We start from the raw sequence: 17,567 nt of genomic DNA, 5'->3' as shown, positions 1-17,567 counted from the left end.
TGCTCTGAATAGGCAGGGTTATTTTTAATATATATGTGTTATTGTGATAATTTTATGCTTCTGTTGTTTTGTTAATTTTATGTTACGCTGTTTACTCTGTATGTTGTGGTGATGTTGCTTGGAAACTGCACTTGAGTCCCCCTCGGGGAGGTAGAGCGGTATATAAATAAAGTTTTATTATTGTTATTAGTAAGGCTCTGAGAGAGACAACAAAGTCAAAGCCAAATGGACAGCAATAGCAACAAACCAGTGTTCCTCCCAACCTCATTGTTGAATTTGCTGCAGTAATGGAAAGTACAGTTGTCCTTAGAAACAAGATGTATGCTGGCTTGGTGTTAGTTTTCCGCGCTGTCTGGTCATGTTTCAGAAGCCTTCTCTCCTGACATTTCACCCACATCTATTGCAGGCATCCTCAGAGGTTGTGAGGTTTGTTGGAAACTAGGAAAGTGGGATTTGTATATTTGTGGAATGCCCAGATTGGGAGAAAGAACTCTTGTCTGTTTGAGGCAAATTTGAATGTTGCAATTGGCCACCTTGATTAACATTGAATGGTCTTGCAGCTTCAAAGCCTGGCTGCATCTTTCCTTTGCTGGAAGGTGTTAGCTTGTCCTGATTGATTCCTGTCTGGAATACCCTTATCATAGAGCAATGGGTTCAAATGACAGGAAAGGGAATTCCACCTGAACATTAGGAAGAAGTTCTTAACTGTAACAACTGTTCAACAGTGGAACTCCCTGCCTCAGGGTGTGGTGGAAGCTCCTTCCTTGGAAACTTTTAAACAGGGACAGGAGGGGTTGCTGTGAATTTTCCAGGTTGTATATGGCCATGTTTAAGATCCACTGGGGAGGCCCTGCTCTCAGTCCCACTGGCCTCGCAAACGTGTCTGGTGGGGACAAGGGACGGGGCCTTCTCAGTGGTGGCCCCCTGCTTGTTGACTCCCCAGTGAGATTAGATCAGCATCCTCCCTCCTTTCCTTCAGGAAAAAACTGAAATCGTGGTTTTGAAACCAGGCTTTTGGCTAGCAGGCACAACGGCACTTTGGATGTTGAATTGGACCATATGATGATTGTTATGATAATGGAAACGGATATGATTGTATAATTCATGTTATTGTTTTAATCTATCATGTTTTATGGTTTAATATTGTTGTTCTATTACGATATTGCGGCATCGAATTGTTGCCAGTGTTTGCCGCTCTGAGTCCCCCCTCGGGGGGTTGAGAAGGATGAGGTAGAAATGTTGTAAATAAACAAAATAAATGTTCCAGAAGCATTCTCTCCTGATGTTTCGCCCACATCTTTGGCAGGCATCCTCAGAGGTTGAGAGATCTTTTGGAAACTAGGCAAGTGGGATTTATATATCTGTGGAATGTCCAGGGTGGGAGAAGGAACTCTTGTCTGCTTGTGAGAAGTGTGAATGTTGCAATTGGCCACCTTGATTATCATTGAATAGCCTTGCAGCATCAAAGCCTGGCTGCTTCTTGCCTGGGGGAATCCTTTGTTGGCAGGTGTTAGGTGGCTCTGATTGATTCTTGTCTGGAATTCCCTGTTTTTTAGTGTTGCTCTTAATTAACTGTTATGATTTTTTAGTATTTTGTAATACTGGTTGCCAGATTTTGTTCATTTTCATGTTTTCCTCCTTTCTGTTGTAATTGTCCACACAATTATGGATTTCAGTGGCTTCTCTGTGTAGTCTGACGTGGTGGTTGTGAGAGTGGTCCAACATCTTTGTGTTCTCAAATAATATGCTGTGTCCAGGTTGGCTCATTTCCCCAAAATTGCCTACCTTGAATTAAAACGACAATAAAAAAAACACAAGGATAGGTATGCCGGCATTATTCTCAAAAGAGATACTGTGGCTTTAAGAGGTGCACGCAACGGGCAGGAACTCTAGATTTTATTTATTTATCTCATTTAAGGATTTTGCGACTTGCTTTTCTAGTAAAACAAACCCAAGCAGCCGGCGATGGTGCATAAACAGATTAAAGCAATCCATCATAAAGCAATAAAAGCTGCAAAAAAAACCCAACAACATATAGAAGTAACAAATAATGCCAAGCAAAATACCATGGGCAAGTTGAAAAAATAAGCATTTAAGAAAAATAGTCAAGCCACAAAGCAAGTGTTTGATGCTATCCAAAGCAAGGCTCCTTAGCAGACAAAGGGAAGAAGACACCAGAGTGGTGCAGGGTGGACTTCCTTTGGTAAAACATTCCAGAAGGTAAGCGGTACAAGAGGAACCGGCTTCACATAGGTCTCTAGGGAAAGTCAGGGCAGGAGTTTTGATCCTAATCAGAGAATATGTTTGAAAGCAACAATAGCAATAATAACAATGGATATAATATTTGTGTTGTCGAAGGCTTTCATGGCTGGAATCACTGGGTTGCTGTGAGTTTTCCGGGCTGTCTGGCCATGTTCCAGAAGCATTCTCTCCTGACGTTTCACCCACATCTATGGTAGGCATCCTCAGAGGTTGTGAGGTCTGTTGGAAACTAGGAAAATTGTGTTTATATATCTGTGGAATGTCAAGGGTGGTAGAAAGGACTCTTGTCTGTTGGAAGCTGGTGTGAATGTTGCAATTGGCCACCTTTATTAACATTGAATGGCCTTCCAGCTTCAAAGCCTGGCCACTTCCTTTCTTTGTTGGGAAGTGTTAGATTGCCCTGATTGATTCCTGTCTGGAATGCCCTTATCATAGAGCAATGGGTTCAAATGACAAGGAGAGAGATTCTTTAGGAACTTTAGGAAGAACTTCCTAGCTGAATTTATTTATTTATTTATGACACTTATATGCTGCTCTTCTCACCCCGAAGGGGACTCAGAGTGGCTTACAAGATATATATGCATACAATATATTAAATTATTAGTATAGTACAATATCAGTATTATATATTACTATAGTACTACACCAAGTACTTTGGCCACATCATGAGAAGAAAGGAAAGCTTAGAGAAGAGTATGATGCTGGGGAAAATGGAAGGAAAAAGGAAGAGGGGCGGACCAAGGGCAAGATGGATGGATGGCACCCTTGAAGTGACTGCATTGACCTTGAAGGAGCTGGGGGTGGTGACGGCCGACAAGGAGCTCTGGCGTGGACTGGTCCATGAAGTCATGAAGAGTTGGAAATGACTGAAAGAGTGAACAACAACACACCATTATATTGTAATATTATTAGGACTATTACATGTAATATAAAATATATAATTATAATATTGTATCATTATTATTAGTATTATATTGTATTACATTATAATATTATAGATATTATATGTATATACAATATATTATATTATATTATTAGTAAAGCAAAGGAGACAAGATGGAACTGTCTTCTGCCCCCCTCTCTCTTCACTCTATATGAATTGTTCAACAATGGAACTCCCTGCCTCAGGGTGTGGTGGAAGCACCTTCCTTGGAAACTTTTGAGCAAGGGCTGTATGGGTTGCTGTGAGTTTTTCGGGCTGTCTGGCCATGTTCCAGAAGCATTCTCTCCTGACGTTTCACCCACATCTATGGTAGGCATCCTCAGAGGTTGTGAGGTCTGTTGGAAACTGGGCAAGTGGGGTTTCTATATCTGTGGAATAATGTCCTGGGTGGGAGAAAGAACTCTTGTCTGCTTGAGGCAAGTGTGGATGCTGCAATTAGCCACCTTGATTAGCACTGAATAGCCTTGCAACTTCAAGGCTTGGCTGCTCCCTGCCTGGGGGAATCCTTTATTGGGAGGTGATTAGCTGGTCCTGATTGCTTCTCGTCTGTAATTCCCCTGTTTTTTAGTGTTCTTCTTTCTTTGCTGTCCTGATTTTAGATTTTTTTACCATTTTATGTCGTACATGTGGCGATTTTCAATTGTATTATCGTGCAGTGTTTTATTCCTATGCTTTATCTATTTTATTGTGATGTTTGTTCTGTTGTTCTGGTTTTATTTTGTTGTAATGTACTACTGGGCTCGGCCTCATGTAAGCCGCCCCAAGTCCCCTTTGGGGAGATGGTGGTGGGGTATAAATAAAGATTATTATTATTATTATTATTATTATTATTATTATTTTAAATACTGGTAACCAGATTTTGGCCACCTTGATTGAATGAATATTTAAAAACTCTAAAATCAGGACTGTAAATAAAGAACAACAGGGGAATTCCAGACAGGATACAATCAGGGCCAGCTAATACCTCCCAACAAAGGATTCCCCCAGGAAGGAAGCAGCCATGCTTTGAAGCTGCAAGGTCATTCAGGTGGCTGATTGCAACATTCATACTTGCCTTCAACAGACAAGAGTTCTTTCTCTCACCCTAGATATTGTATGTATACATCAACCCCACTTGCCTAGTTTCCAACAGACCTCGCAACCTCTGAGGATGCCTGCCATAGATCTGGGCAAAACGTCAGGAGAGAATGCTTCTAGAACATGGCCATACCTCCCGAAAAACCTACAACGATTCAGTGATCCCGGCCATGAAAGCCTTCGACAATACATTGAAATAAATAAATACACAAATAAATAAATATTGTACGCAGCTTTCCCTTGCTGTCCCTCCTCCTGCCTCTGGGGCTGACATGAGAAACATCCGCTTGCTTCTTGCTCTCCAGCGTGGGAGCTACAGACACAAAGGCTGCCAGGCGCAAGGGGGTGACTGAGTGGAATTGCAAACAATTCCAGTAAAGGAACAAGTTTGCCAATATTAGAATCCTAGGGGGCATCTATACAGTAGAATTAATGCAGTTGGATTCCACTTGAATTGCCATGGCTCAGTAGAACCCTGAAACATGTGGAATCCTAGGAGTGATAGTTTGGAGGCTATTTAATTTTGCATCTTCATAAAGGTATGCTTTGAATTCTGGCCACCGGGCGAGCTGTCGCTTCACCGTTCACTTGTGACACCGATGGAGTACTTCCTCATTCTTTTGCAAGCTGCTGGAGAGTTTTTTTATGGTGTCATAAATCAGTTAAATTAACCTCCTGGCATAAGCGGTACCTAAATTTCCTACTTGACAGATGCAACTGTCTTTCAGGCTGAAAAGGTCAACAGCAAGCAAGACAAATGGTCAGGAGCTTACTCCAACCCAGGTTGACTTCGAACTTATGACCTTTCGGTCAGTAGTGATGTTAATGAAGCTGACTACCAACCGGCTGTGCCACAACCCGGTCCAAATTGAAATCCAAAACACCTGGAAGGCCCAAATTGGCCCATGCCTGGTGTCGATCCACTTCTAGAGTTGGACAAGACCCCCAGGACCATCCAGTCCAACTCCATTCTGCTATGCAGAAACACACAAAGCCTTTCCTAGTGTTGACTGCCTTGAGTTTATATTAGCCTAGATAACCTTCAGTGTTGGAATTCAGCCTGTGGTTGTGTCTAATGATCAGGGTACTCTGGATGTTGGGCATGAATGAGGTTCCTGTATCTAATGATGAGGTTGCTCTAGATGCAGAGAATGACAATGGGATTCCTGTTCAAAGTGACTTTTCTGATGGGAATGTTCCTGAAGGGTTTGGAGTGATGATGTGTTTCCTGGGCCTAAATTGCTACCAGAAAATTCCCAAGAGAAAAGCTCGGCACCTGGGCCAGCTGCAGAAATTAATGAGCCAGTAGATAGGAGAAATGCTTTCAATCAGCAAAGACAAACAAATCAGGTTCTCAGGCGCTCTGCCAGATTGCGGGAGAGATTGATAACAGATTCAAGGCTGAAAGGAAACCCATTCCTGGCTGCTTGGGATATAGAATAGATTAGGGGATAAAAATGCCAAGTACAGAATCTGTAGCCAGATGAAGCACTGTTGGAATTGAGTCAAGACCTCATCCCAGGTCCCTGGAAGCCTTGCCTTGGATAGATTCCTGTGTTAAGTGCCTTGTTTGCTTCATGTTCAAGTTTTGGGGTTTTACCTTGAAAGTTTCAGTATTTGTTTTCATGAACTCCGATGGACTAATTTCCTGGACTATTTGTTTCTATCTTTCTACCTAATTGGATGTACCATTTTTGTGGATTGCTTTTTACTGCTACTGCTTTTAAATATCTTCAATAAACTGCTTGCATTTTTACTCAGCTGTGTGTTGTTTAAAGTCAGAGGACTTTCCTGGCCTGGAGTGTAACATTCAAGTAGTTCTATGCCCTTAACTCCCAATAAATGTAGAGGGTTCCTTGCTGGGGTAATGGTATGGCAAACCTATTCTTCTGTTCCCAATGCAGGAGTCGGATTCCGAAACCAAAATGGAGGAACAGGAACCCGACAGACCTGAGCCACAGGAGAGCCTGGAGCAGGGAGCCCGAGATCTCCATGTGGTCCAAATTGGGGCAACTGGGGAGTTGCTGGAAGGGTCGGTCCCACCGCAGCAGTTCAAACGGGAGCCGGAAGACCAAAGCTGGGACACCCAATTGCACGATTTCCTGAAAACAATGCAACCGAGCCGCTCGGGATGGAGGAGCTCCCCACAGTCACCTCACTATATGTCAGGAGAAGACACCAAGTATTTCCAGAGCTCCCTCAAGGGGGTAGAGGAAGGCAGCCGGTGGCCCAAAGTCGAGTGTACGTCCCGGAGTATGTCCGATGATGGAAAGACCTATGAAAGCAGCCAGGACTCACCCGTGAAAGTGAAGGAAGAGGTTCTCGATGACGACCTGGTCAATCTGGAGATGCGGAGGCAGCGATTCCGGCTCTTTTGCTACGAGGAGGCCGAGGGCCCCCGAGAGGTTTGTAACAAGCTCTGGGAGCTGTGCCACCAGTGGCTGAGGCCGGAGACACACACCAAGGAGCAGATCCTAGAGTTTCTCATCCTGGAGCAGTTCCTGGCTGTCCTGCCACCAGAGATGCAGAGCTGGGTGCGGGAGCAAGGCCCTGACACTTGCACCCGGGCTGTGAACCTGGCAGAGCGTTTCCTTCAAGAATCTGAGGAGCCAGAACAGAAAGTGAGTGTTTCAGTATATTTATTTATTTACAGTATTTATATTCTGCCCTTCTGACCCGTCATGAGTCAGACGGGTCATTGAATGTTTGCACATATACATGGCAAACATTCAGTGCCATAGAAACGCAACATATATAGGCAGACATATAGAGGCTATTTAACTTTCCAGCTTCATGAGGGTATGCTTTGAATTCCGGCTACCAGGGGACCTGTCGCTTCACGACCCACTTGTGACACCGAGTCCTTTATGGAGTACTTCCTCATTCTTTTGCATGCTGCTGGAGGACAATTTTTGAGTATTTCAGACTTCGGCGTTCTGGATCAGAGATACTCAACGTATAGGATTTCTGTTTGGACCAGGAGGAAGACCCTGGGTCCAGGGCTTTACTATACCTGTAACACTTTTTTTCCTTTTTAAAATCTAGATGTCAGGATCTCTTGGTTCTCCCAAGTCAGACCCTTCTTCCCCTGTTATCTTGAAGATGCAGCTCCCACTGGAGGAGAAGCAAGAGGATGACTGGGAAGCCACCTTGTCTGGTGAGCTTTCTCTTTCTGACTTTTTTAGGGTGAATATTTCATTTAGTCATGGCTAACTTGGCAACATTAATTTTATTCCAACCCCAACAATCTGGTTTACCATAAAAATAAAGTAGGCCCTCCACATTGACATGGAGTAGGGGTGGGCACAAGACCTCTATGAAAGTGAGAAAACTGCAAATTCCTAAACTGGAAGAACACTTCTCTAGAAACCTCTGGGTCTTCCAGGATGGATTTGTGGTGAACTTCAGTAGGAATATAACCATAGAATCTTCCTGGATGAACTAGAGATTTGGGACTTTCTTGGGAAGTGTTTTTCTTCTTCTAGGAATCTCTGGGTCATCCAGAAGTAGTTGACCATACTCACCTGGAGAACCTAAACAGAACATATTAATCAAATCTCCAAGAGTTGGATCCACAAATGTGACGGGTCAGATGTACATTCAAAAGGGAATAAAAGGAGAAGATCAAATAATTATTTTGACCTAACTTATACGCTTGTTGTGATGATAAATAAAGAGGGGATGTATTGTCCCTTGAAGGGACTCGCTGGCATGAGCCTCCCTCCAGCCTTGCACGCTCTCCCTCGCCTGCATGTGCGCACCATGCTGCCATTTGCTGAGCATGCCTGCTCTCTCCTCCCTGTTTGGAGTCTCAGAGGCCAGCCAATCACAGCAGAGAGGAGGGCTTTTGGTAGGAGGATTTGCCATCTGTTTGCAAAAAAGGAAGAGAAGGACAGGTGGAGAGAACTTCAGCCTTCTCTGCCGAAGAAGGGGATCTGTGCTACCAGAGCCACATGTGAGTAGTTTATTTATTCTGTTTATATCTCCAATTTTCTTCCAAGAAGCTCAAGGCAAAATATTTCAGTGCTTGTAGTGTACAGTTACTGTGACAGAGTAACTGATAACAGTCTCTCTCATGTCTTCAACAAGTGATGGTGGCAAAGCTGAAAGAAGACCTTTCTCTGTAGGTCTTGGTTTTCTGGTAGGTTCATGTAAGGCAGTTTTTCTCAATCTGAGGGTCGAGACCGCTGGGGGATCATGAGGGGTTTCATAGGGGTCACCAAAGACCATCAGAAAACATCTATTTCTGGTGGTCTCAGGAACCCCTTTGGCAGAGAAGGCTGAAGATCTCTCCACCTGTCCTTCTCATCCTTTTTGGAAACAGACGGTGAATCCTTCCACACAAAGCCCTCCTCTGCTGTGATTGGCTGGCCTCCCAGCCAAGGGGAATGTTGTTTCTGAGACTCCAAATGGGGAGGGGAGAACAGGCGTGCTCGGCGCATGGCAGCATGGTGTGCACATGCAGGCAAGGGAGACCATGCGAGGCTGGAGGGAGGCTCATGGGGGTTTTGTATGAGAAGTTTGGCCCAATTCTGTTGTTGTTGGGGTTCAGAATGCTCTTTAATTTTAGGGGATCTATAAATCCCAGCAACTCCCAAATGTCAAGATCTATTTTCCTCAAATTCCACCTGCGTTCAAATTTGGGCATATTGAGTATCCATGCAAAGTTTGGTCCAGATCCACCATTATTTGAGTCCACAGTGCTTTCTGGATGTAGGTGATATGCAGGATGTATATTCATTGAACTACAACTCCAAAACTCAAGGTCAATGCCCACCAAACTCTTTCAGTATTTTCTGTTGGTCATGGGAGTTCTGTGTGCCAAGTTTGGTTCAATTCCATTGTTGGTGGAGGTCAGAGTGCTCTTTGATTGTAGGTGAACTATAAATCCCAGCAACTACAACTCCCAAATGATAAAATCAATTCCTTCGCAACTCCACCAGTATCCACATTTCGGCACACTGGGTATTTGTTCCAAATTTGAACCAGTGAATGACAATACATCCTGCATATCAGATATTTACTTTACAATTCATAACAGTAGCAAAATTACAGTTATGAAGTAACAACAAAAATAATGTTATGTTTGGGGGTTACCACAACAAGAGGGGCTGTATTAAGGTGTTGTGGTATTGGGAAGGTTGAGAAACACTGATATAAGGAGATGAAGTGATGATGAACTTCTGGGTTACTAGAAATTGGTTGATCAAGAGGTCCCCTGTCTTGCTTGTTGGTTACCCAGGAATTATTTTGTTGATCATTGTGGGAATTTGAATTTGGGACTAGATGGCCCAAGTTCATAGAATCTCTCTCGTCCGGATTAGGTGAATTCAAGCTGAGAGAGGTTTGCAATGACCACATGTGAGTGGCTAAAGGTGCAACCAAAATTTTGGAAACCCATGTCTAGTATCTGTCTAGCCAAACACATCTGACCCCTGAGATAGGACTTAGATAGGAGTTTCTGCAGTGTTCTTATGAGGTATTGTTGTGTTTGTTCCCCATAGGCAATGAACAAGTGCAAGATGACGATGAGGAGGAGGAGGAGGAATCGTTTCAGTCTGATCAGCCTGATCAAGTGGGTATTGGTGGAATGTCCTTAGACCGAACCAAAGGGAAGAGTTTCCAGGGTCCTGAGATGGACAAGATGCCCGAGAGCCACCAGGGACTAGACGGAGCCCAGGAGAACCAACCTGGGAAGTCTGCAAAACTTGCCGGGGAAGGAGACCAGGGTGTTTGGCAAGGACCCCACAGACACGCTGACTCAGGGGAGAGCTCCGGTCAGAATTTCATCCACCCAGAAATCCAACCCATTGAAAAACCGCACAAATGCTCGTTATGTGAAGCAAGTTTCTATGAGAGCACCCATTTGGTGATACACGAGCGAATCCACACAGGAGAGAAGCCATACAAATGTTCTGTGTGTGAGACCTGGTTCTCTCATCCCTCAGAGCTGATGAGGCATGAGGAGACCCACATGCCCGAGAAACCCCATAAATGTGGGGTCTGTGGCAAAAGCTTCAACCAGAAAGCCTCCCTTATCACCCACGAGAGAACCCACACAGGTGAGAAGCCGTACGAGTGCTCTGAGTGCGGGAAAAGCTTCAGTACCAGCTCCCAGCTCATTACACACAAGAGAGTGCACACGGGCGAGAAACCTTACAGTTGCTCATACTGTGGCAAAAACTTCAATCAGAAAGCCTCCCTCATAACCCACAAGAGAACCCACACTGGGGAGAAGCCGTACGAGTGTACGCTGTGTGGGAAAAGCTTCAGCGCTTGCTCCCAAATTATCAATCACATCAGAGTCCACACAGGCGAGAAACCCTACGAATGTTTAGAATGCGGGAAACGCTTTGGGAGCAGCTCCCACCTGACCGATCACAAGAGAACCCACACGGGCGAGAAGCCCTACAAGTGCTCCGACTGCGGGAAGAACTTCAGCCGAAGTTCCAACCTCACCGCGCACAGTCGGATCCACACAGGAGAGAAGCCATATATCTGCTCAGGGTGTGGCAAAAGCTTCAGGCAGAAAGCGTCCCTCATCACACACAAGCGAACCCACACGGGAGAGAAACCCTTTGAATGCACCGAGTGCGGGAAGAGCTTCATTTCAAGCTCCCGCCTCGTCAGCCATAAACGGGTGCACACGGGCGAGAAGCCCTACGAGTGCATGATATGTGGGAAGTGCTTCATTTCGAGCTCCCATCTTTTAAGCCATAAGAGGGTGCACACAGAAGGGGAGCCATACACGTGCTCGTAGAGCAGCAGGAAAGTTTTCTGCTGGTAGGCCACCCTTCCGAGGGACGGTTCCCACATAACCCCAGGCCAGGGATTATATATATCGAGAGCGGCCTAGCTTCTATAATCTCGAAGGCTGTTTTATCCTCTAGATGTAACTCAAAAGTGCAGAACCTCTCTTCTAATTAAATAAAAACTTTTTTCTCAGGCCAGGTAAGTTTTCTCCGAGGGATTAGTCGGGTCATTATCTCTCTGTCAACATTGCTGTGGCACTTGGTCCATGCTCTTGCCACAGCAATGCGTATGAGCCTGGGTAGGGAATGCAGCCCTGGTGTGTGTGGTCTTTTCTCTCCTCTCTTCCAAAAGGATGGGAGAAGGAGTATTCAAACAAGGGTGCACACATGCCACAGACAGTGTGCAGTGCATGCATTGGGTGAACTGGTCCAGTGCTCTGCCTGGGGACAAGGTAGCTCCATGTGTTCATATCTCCCACCGAGGTGTGTATGCGATCGAGGTGCAATCCCTGGGATGTGAGTCTCCCTATATTGAGAATAGGCAAAGGGAGAGTCGATTTGTCACCCAGGGAAACCCTCGCTGGTCGGCAGCAACAGAATCTCTGTGTGTTGTAGTTCTCGAGCTTCTCATGGGGAAGACTGGCTGGAATTGATGGCTGTCACTGTAGCCTTCCTCACCTCCTTCCACTGTGAACAATTAGTATGGCTTTGAATGCGCCCTCTTCTCTTCAATGTTTACGAAGTTTGTCTGCTATTTGCAATCTCTCCGTAGAGGGTAGGAGCATACGTTGCCCTTCAACACATTTTGGAAACATTCACTGTTATGGAAAACTGTCAGCTTATATTGTGAAAAGCTTTCCTGGCCAGAATCACTGGGTTGCTGTGAGTTTTTCAGACTGCACGGTCATGTTCCAGAGGCATTCTCTCCTGACGCTTCGCCTGCATCTATGGCAAGCATTCTCAGAGGTAGTGAGGTCTGTAGGAAACCAGGAAAATTGGGTTTATATATATGTGGGATGTCCAGAAGCACCATTAAATTGCAACCTCATTGTAATCAGATAAACTCGGTATTGTGAACGAATATGGAACGGCTTAATGATGCAGATGGACATGGATTTAAACCTGGAAGTCATTGATTTTTCATAGTTTTAAATTGTTTTTATATGAATTTTATTGTGTGATTTAACCTGTTTTAAATTATATATTTATGTGTGTTCAGCATCTAATAGTTGCCAAACTGTATGCCGCCCTGAGTCGCCTTTGGGCTGAAAAGGGCGGGATAAAAGTGTGGCAAGTAAATAAATAAATAAATATAGCCCTGGCAGACTGTGCAAAAAGAATCTGCGAACCCCACCTCCTCCCAGTTTAGGTGGTAAACTGAACCACCTAAACTGGGCTCTACAGGCCAATGGATGCTCCACTTCAGACACCAGAAGAGCTACAAGACCAAAAACAAGCCACAAGAATAAAGACAAAGATCCACCCAGAGGAAAAGTGTTCTTGCCATATGTGAAGGGAACCATTGACCGCATAGGGAAGCTGATGAGGAAGCACAACATACAAACTATCTACAGACCCATTAAGAAAATCCAACAAATGCTACGTTCAGCAAAGGACAAGAAGGATCATCTCACCTCTGCAGGAGTCTACCGTATATCATGCAGCTGTGCAGAAGTCTACATTTTTTTTGTCGTGTCAGGAGCGACTTGAGAAATTGCAAGTCACTTCTGGTGTGAGAGAATTGGCTGTCTGCAAGGACGTTGCCCAGGGGACGCCCGGATGTTTTGATGTTTTATCATCCTTATGGGAGGCTTCTCTCATGTCCCCACATGAGGAGCTAGAGCTGATAGAGGGAGCTCATCTGCACTCTCCCCAGATTTGAACCTGGGACCTGTCAGTCTTCAGTCCTGCTGGTACAAGGGTTTAACCCACTGGTACAAGGGTTTAACCCTCTACATAGGGCCTATTGCCCAACACACATCAAGGAATATGGAAGGCACTGCAGACTAACTCAACCAGAGAAGTCAGCCATAGCAGAGCACCTGATGAACTAATCTAGACACAACATATTATTTGAGAACACAGAAATGCTGGACCACTCTCACAACCACCATGTCAGACTACACAGAGAAGCCATTGAAATACGTAAGCATGTGGACAATTTCAACAGAAAGGAGGAAACCATGAAAATGAACAAAATCTGGCTACCAGTTTTTTTAAAAAAAATGTAAAATCATAACAGTAAATAAAGAACAACACTCAAAAACAGGGGATTTCCAGACAAAAAACAATCAGGGACAGCTAATCACCTCCCAACAAAGGATTCCCCAAGGCAGGAAGAAGCCACACCTTGAAACTGCTAGGCCATTCAATGCTAATCAAGGTGGCCAATTGCTACATTCATATTTGCCTCAAGCAGACAGGAGTTCTTTCTCCCACAATGGACATTCCACAGATATATAAACCCCACTTGCCTAGTTTCCAACAGACCTCACAACCTCTGCAATAAGTGCAGGCGAAACGTCAGGAGATAATGCTTCTGGAACATGGCCATACAGCCTGGAAAATTCACAACAACCCTGTCAGCATATAGATTTGGAGGAGCCATCTAATGCTGGGTTAACTCTAATCTCCCATCCATCTGCAGCATCACACATTCTTGCTGCTGCCAAGCAATTGCCTGTCCTTGATAGAAAATTGATAGATCTCGTGTCCTAGTCACCTCTTGGCCTGTAATAGGAAGGGACCCGATTCCTGATTAACTGAGTACGTCAATGGCAAGTTCTTGTCTGCTCTGCCCTTTGCTATTCAGTGAATATACTTGTGCGTCATTTTTCTCCTTTCCTCCTGTGGTGCGTTGGATTGTGATCCTAGAAACCAAGCTTCAAGTCCCTGCTCAGAGATCTTAGCACTTTTAGAGGAAGGCACTTAGAGGAGGTGTTGCCTTACATTAATCCTTTGAGTCCCTGTTATTCGTATTCTAGGTGTTTAGCACTAAGTTGGATAGGAAACAGTAGGAGACTCCATATTATCCGACATTTTTGTTTATCCGACATTCTGCTAGCCCGTTTATGTTGGATAAGCGAGACTACTATATTGAGCATTTAAAATGGCATCAAACTCCATTTTACAGTGTACATCAGACATGGGCAAAATTCGGCCATCCAGTTGTTTTGGATTTTAACTCCCACAATTCCTAATAGCTGGTAGACTGTTAGGAATTGTGGAGTTGAAGTCGAAAACACCTAAGGTGCCAAAGTTTTGTCCATGCTTGGGGTAGAGAGGGACCAATAAACTTAGCATGTAGCACTATTGCTAACTGAAAGGTCACAGATTCATATCCGGAAAGCAAGGTGAGCTCCCGCTATTAACCCCAGCTTCTGCCAACCTAGTAGTTCGAAAACATCCATATCTGAGTAGATCAATAAGTAGACTTAGATCCCATCACCAAGGTATCTTACTATATATATACATGTATGTATTCCCCTGGTGGTGCAGCGGGTTAAATCGCTGAGCTGCTGAACTTGCTGACCCTAAGGTCGGCAGTTCGAATCTGGGGAGTGGAGTGAGCTCCCGCTGTTAACCCCAGCTTCTGCCAACCTAGAAGTTTGAAAACATGCAAATGTGAGTAGATCAATAGGTAAACTTAAATCCCATCGCCAAGGTATCTTACTATATATGTATGTATTCTCCCAGTGGTGCAGCGGGTTAAACCGCTGAGCTGCTGAACTTGCTGACCCAAAGGTCAGCAGTCCGAATCCGGAGAGTGGCGGGAGCTCCTTCTTTTAGCCCCAGCTTCTGCCAACCTAGCAGTTCAAAAACATGCAAGTGTGAGTATATCAATAGGTAGACTTAGATCCCATCGCTAAGGTATCTTACTATATACATGTATGTATTACCCCAGTGGTGCAGTGGGTTAAACCGCTGAGCTGCTGAACTTGCTGACCCAAAGGTCAGCAGTTCAAATCCAGGGAATGGGGTGAGCTCCCACTGTTAACCCCAGATTCTGCTAACCTAGCAGTTCGAAAACATTCAAATGTGAGTAGATCAATAGGTGGATTTAGATCCCATTGCCAAGGTATCTTACTATATACATGTATGTATTCCCCCAGTGGTGCAGTGGGTTAAACCGCTGAGCTGCTGAACTTGCTGACCTAAAGGTCGGCAGTTTGAATCCAGGGAGCGGGGTGAGCTCCTGCTGTTGGCTTCTGCCAACCTAGCAGTTCGAAAACATGCAAATGTGAGTAGATCAATAGGTAGATTTAGATCCCATTGCCAAGGTATCTTACTATATACGTATGTATTCCCCCAGTGGTGCAGCAGGTTAAACTGCTGAGCTACTGAACTTGCTGACCCAAAGATCTGCAGTTTGAATCCGGGGAGCAGGGTGCGCTCATGCTGTTGCCTTCTGTAACTTAGCAGTTTGAAAACATTCAAATGTGAGTAAATCAATAGGTACCGCTCCGGCATGAAGGTAACGGCGCTCTATGCAGTCATGCCAGCCACGTGACCTTGGAGGTGTCTATGGACAATGCCGGCTCTTCGGCTTAGAAATTGAGATGAGCACCAACCCCCAGAGTCGGACACGACTGGACTTAATGTCAGGGGAAAACCTTTACCTTTACCTTTAGCACTATTCAGGAATTCTAGATTTGGGGTGGGGGGAAGTCTAGTGGTGGTTTTCCTCCACTTCTGTGCCTGCCAACAGGAGCCATTTAACAAAATCCCTGGAGTTTCGGGCGTCTAAACGTTGGCAGCCTTATTTGGGAGATGACTTTTCAGGACTAAGTGTAGGCTTCCTAGAGGGATTTGCTTAGCTGATGCAGGGAACTTCACAACCTGTTAATCCAGTCCAGCAAAGCACCTAACAGCTGGTAAACTGGGATTTCTGGGAGTTGCAGGCCAAAACACCTGGGGACCGCCAGGTTGAGAACCACTGGGTTAAAGGTTCACTTCTGAATCGCCCTCCCTTTCACTTATCTAGGGGAGACCGTGCCTTGTTTTAAGTGAGAGTCACACTTCTGAGAGGCCTCTGAAAATATAATTTTTGAAGGACTTTGGGGGTTCTTGAGACCACCAAATTAGGCTAGGAGAAGACCTGCATGAAGCCCCTGCCATACAAATCTTTGGAGTGGGAAGCCAGGAGAGTACAGCCGGACTTCTACATTTATTTAGGATAGGGGCATAAGACCTCCGTTAAAATGAAAAGCCACAAGTAAAGAAATTGCTCTGTAATTATTTTCCGACCTGAGAGACCACCTCTAGAAATCTTTTAAGTCCTCCATGGTCAGCCATTGACCATAACATAACTAGGTGTTCTCTCTAGGAATCTCTAGGCACTCCAGCATGACACTGGATGACCTCGAGATAACGTTTTAGTCGAACCCATAAGTAATCTTCAAAAGTCAAATCCACAAATGTGGAGGATCAACTCTTCTGTGCAGATGGGGCTCAGAAGTAATTGAGATGGGAAGTTACAAAATCTGGGTTGTTGTAGGTTTTTTCGGGCTATATGGCCATGTTCTAGAGGCATTTTCTCCTGACATTTCGCCTGCATCTATGGCAAGCATCCTCAGAGGTAGTGAGGTCTGAGGATGCTTGCCATAGATGAAGGTGAAACGTCAGGAGAAAATGCCTCTAGAACATGGCCATATAGCCCGGAAAAACCTACAACAACCTAGTGATTCCGGCCATGAAAGCCTTCGACACAAAATCTGTATGTGTCTTCAGTGAGGGAAGTTGAGGAAAGCAACTTGTGGCTTTCCAGATGCTGATGGGCTTCATACCCCCATCTTACAGGAACCCCACCTCCCACAAGAAAGGAGATTCCACCTTTTAAAAAACTCTTTAAGAAGTTACTTTTTTAAAAAAAAACCTCTAGAATTTTCCACAATCCTGGTGAGAATTTTTGGGAATTCAAAAAAAGTAACTTTTCCAACATCTGCTCCTGATGTTCAAGGTGGAGTCCAATGTTGTAGAATAGGGTGCTCTCTTGCCCCCGTTTTTTGCACGATTGGTGCAGAAACACAACGTAAACAGAGACTGTTTTGTCTTTTCTGAAATCTGGTCCTTTGTTTCATGGATAAGGAAATGTTTGAATCCAGGCAATGCCAGTCCTAGAATGACATGCAGATTTCCTTCATTTCAAGAATTGCAAATACTTTTCTCTACCTTGCATCCGTATGAAAAAAGGCTACTTCTCGTTTTATATGGCAGCCGTCTTGGATTCTGTCTTTGCTTCCAGGTTGAATTTCAGGTCCGGGTTCTCTCCCGAAATTATAATCCACCCAGCTTCCTCCAGGCTTTCCTCACTCAGCCTCCTCACTTATACTTAACTCCACTTTCCACCTCCGTTTGTAATCCCTCGACGCATATGCATGTCTGCTGTCCACAACGGAAAGGCTCGGAGAGAGTTGAACACGGCTTCCTTCCCATGAATGTTTGTGAATCTGTAGTTGTAAATGCATTAAAATATCTTTAATTTATGCCTATGTGTTACTTGTAGATTTTACATTAAATTCTTTTATCTTTTA

At 44.6% G+C, this 17,567-nt stretch overlaps 1 protein-coding gene across 3 annotated transcripts in view; it reads left to right on the top strand.

The window, feature by feature from the left end:
* Positions 1 to 17,567, top strand: part of LOC132765895 (zinc finger protein 436-like) — a 34,122-nt gene extending 16,555 nt beyond the window's left edge. For 2 of the 3 annotated variants that reach the window (XM_060760176.2, XM_060760175.2), the window contains exons 2-4: positions 6,187 to 6,903; positions 7,328 to 7,439; positions 9,787 to 17,567. In XM_060760176.2, the coding sequence (XP_060616159.2) occupies positions 6,208 to 6,903; positions 7,328 to 7,439; positions 9,787 to 11,042 (2,064 nt within the window). In that variant the 5' untranslated portion in view covers positions 6,187 to 6,207 and the 3' untranslated portion in view covers positions 11,043 to 17,567. The remainder of the gene's footprint in view (positions 1 to 6,186; positions 6,904 to 7,327; positions 7,440 to 9,786) is intronic. The other variant, XR_010909382.1, reaches the window with a different exon arrangement.

Source organism: Anolis sagrei, chromosome 2 (genome assembly GCF_037176765.1).
Source record: "Anolis sagrei isolate rAnoSag1 chromosome 2, rAnoSag1.mat, whole genome shotgun sequence".
Taxonomy (NCBI): domain Eukaryota; kingdom Metazoa; phylum Chordata; class Lepidosauria; order Squamata; family Dactyloidae; genus Anolis; species Anolis sagrei.
The sequence above is the reverse complement of the archived record's forward strand: the minus strand, read 5'-3'. Positions and strand labels throughout refer to the sequence as shown.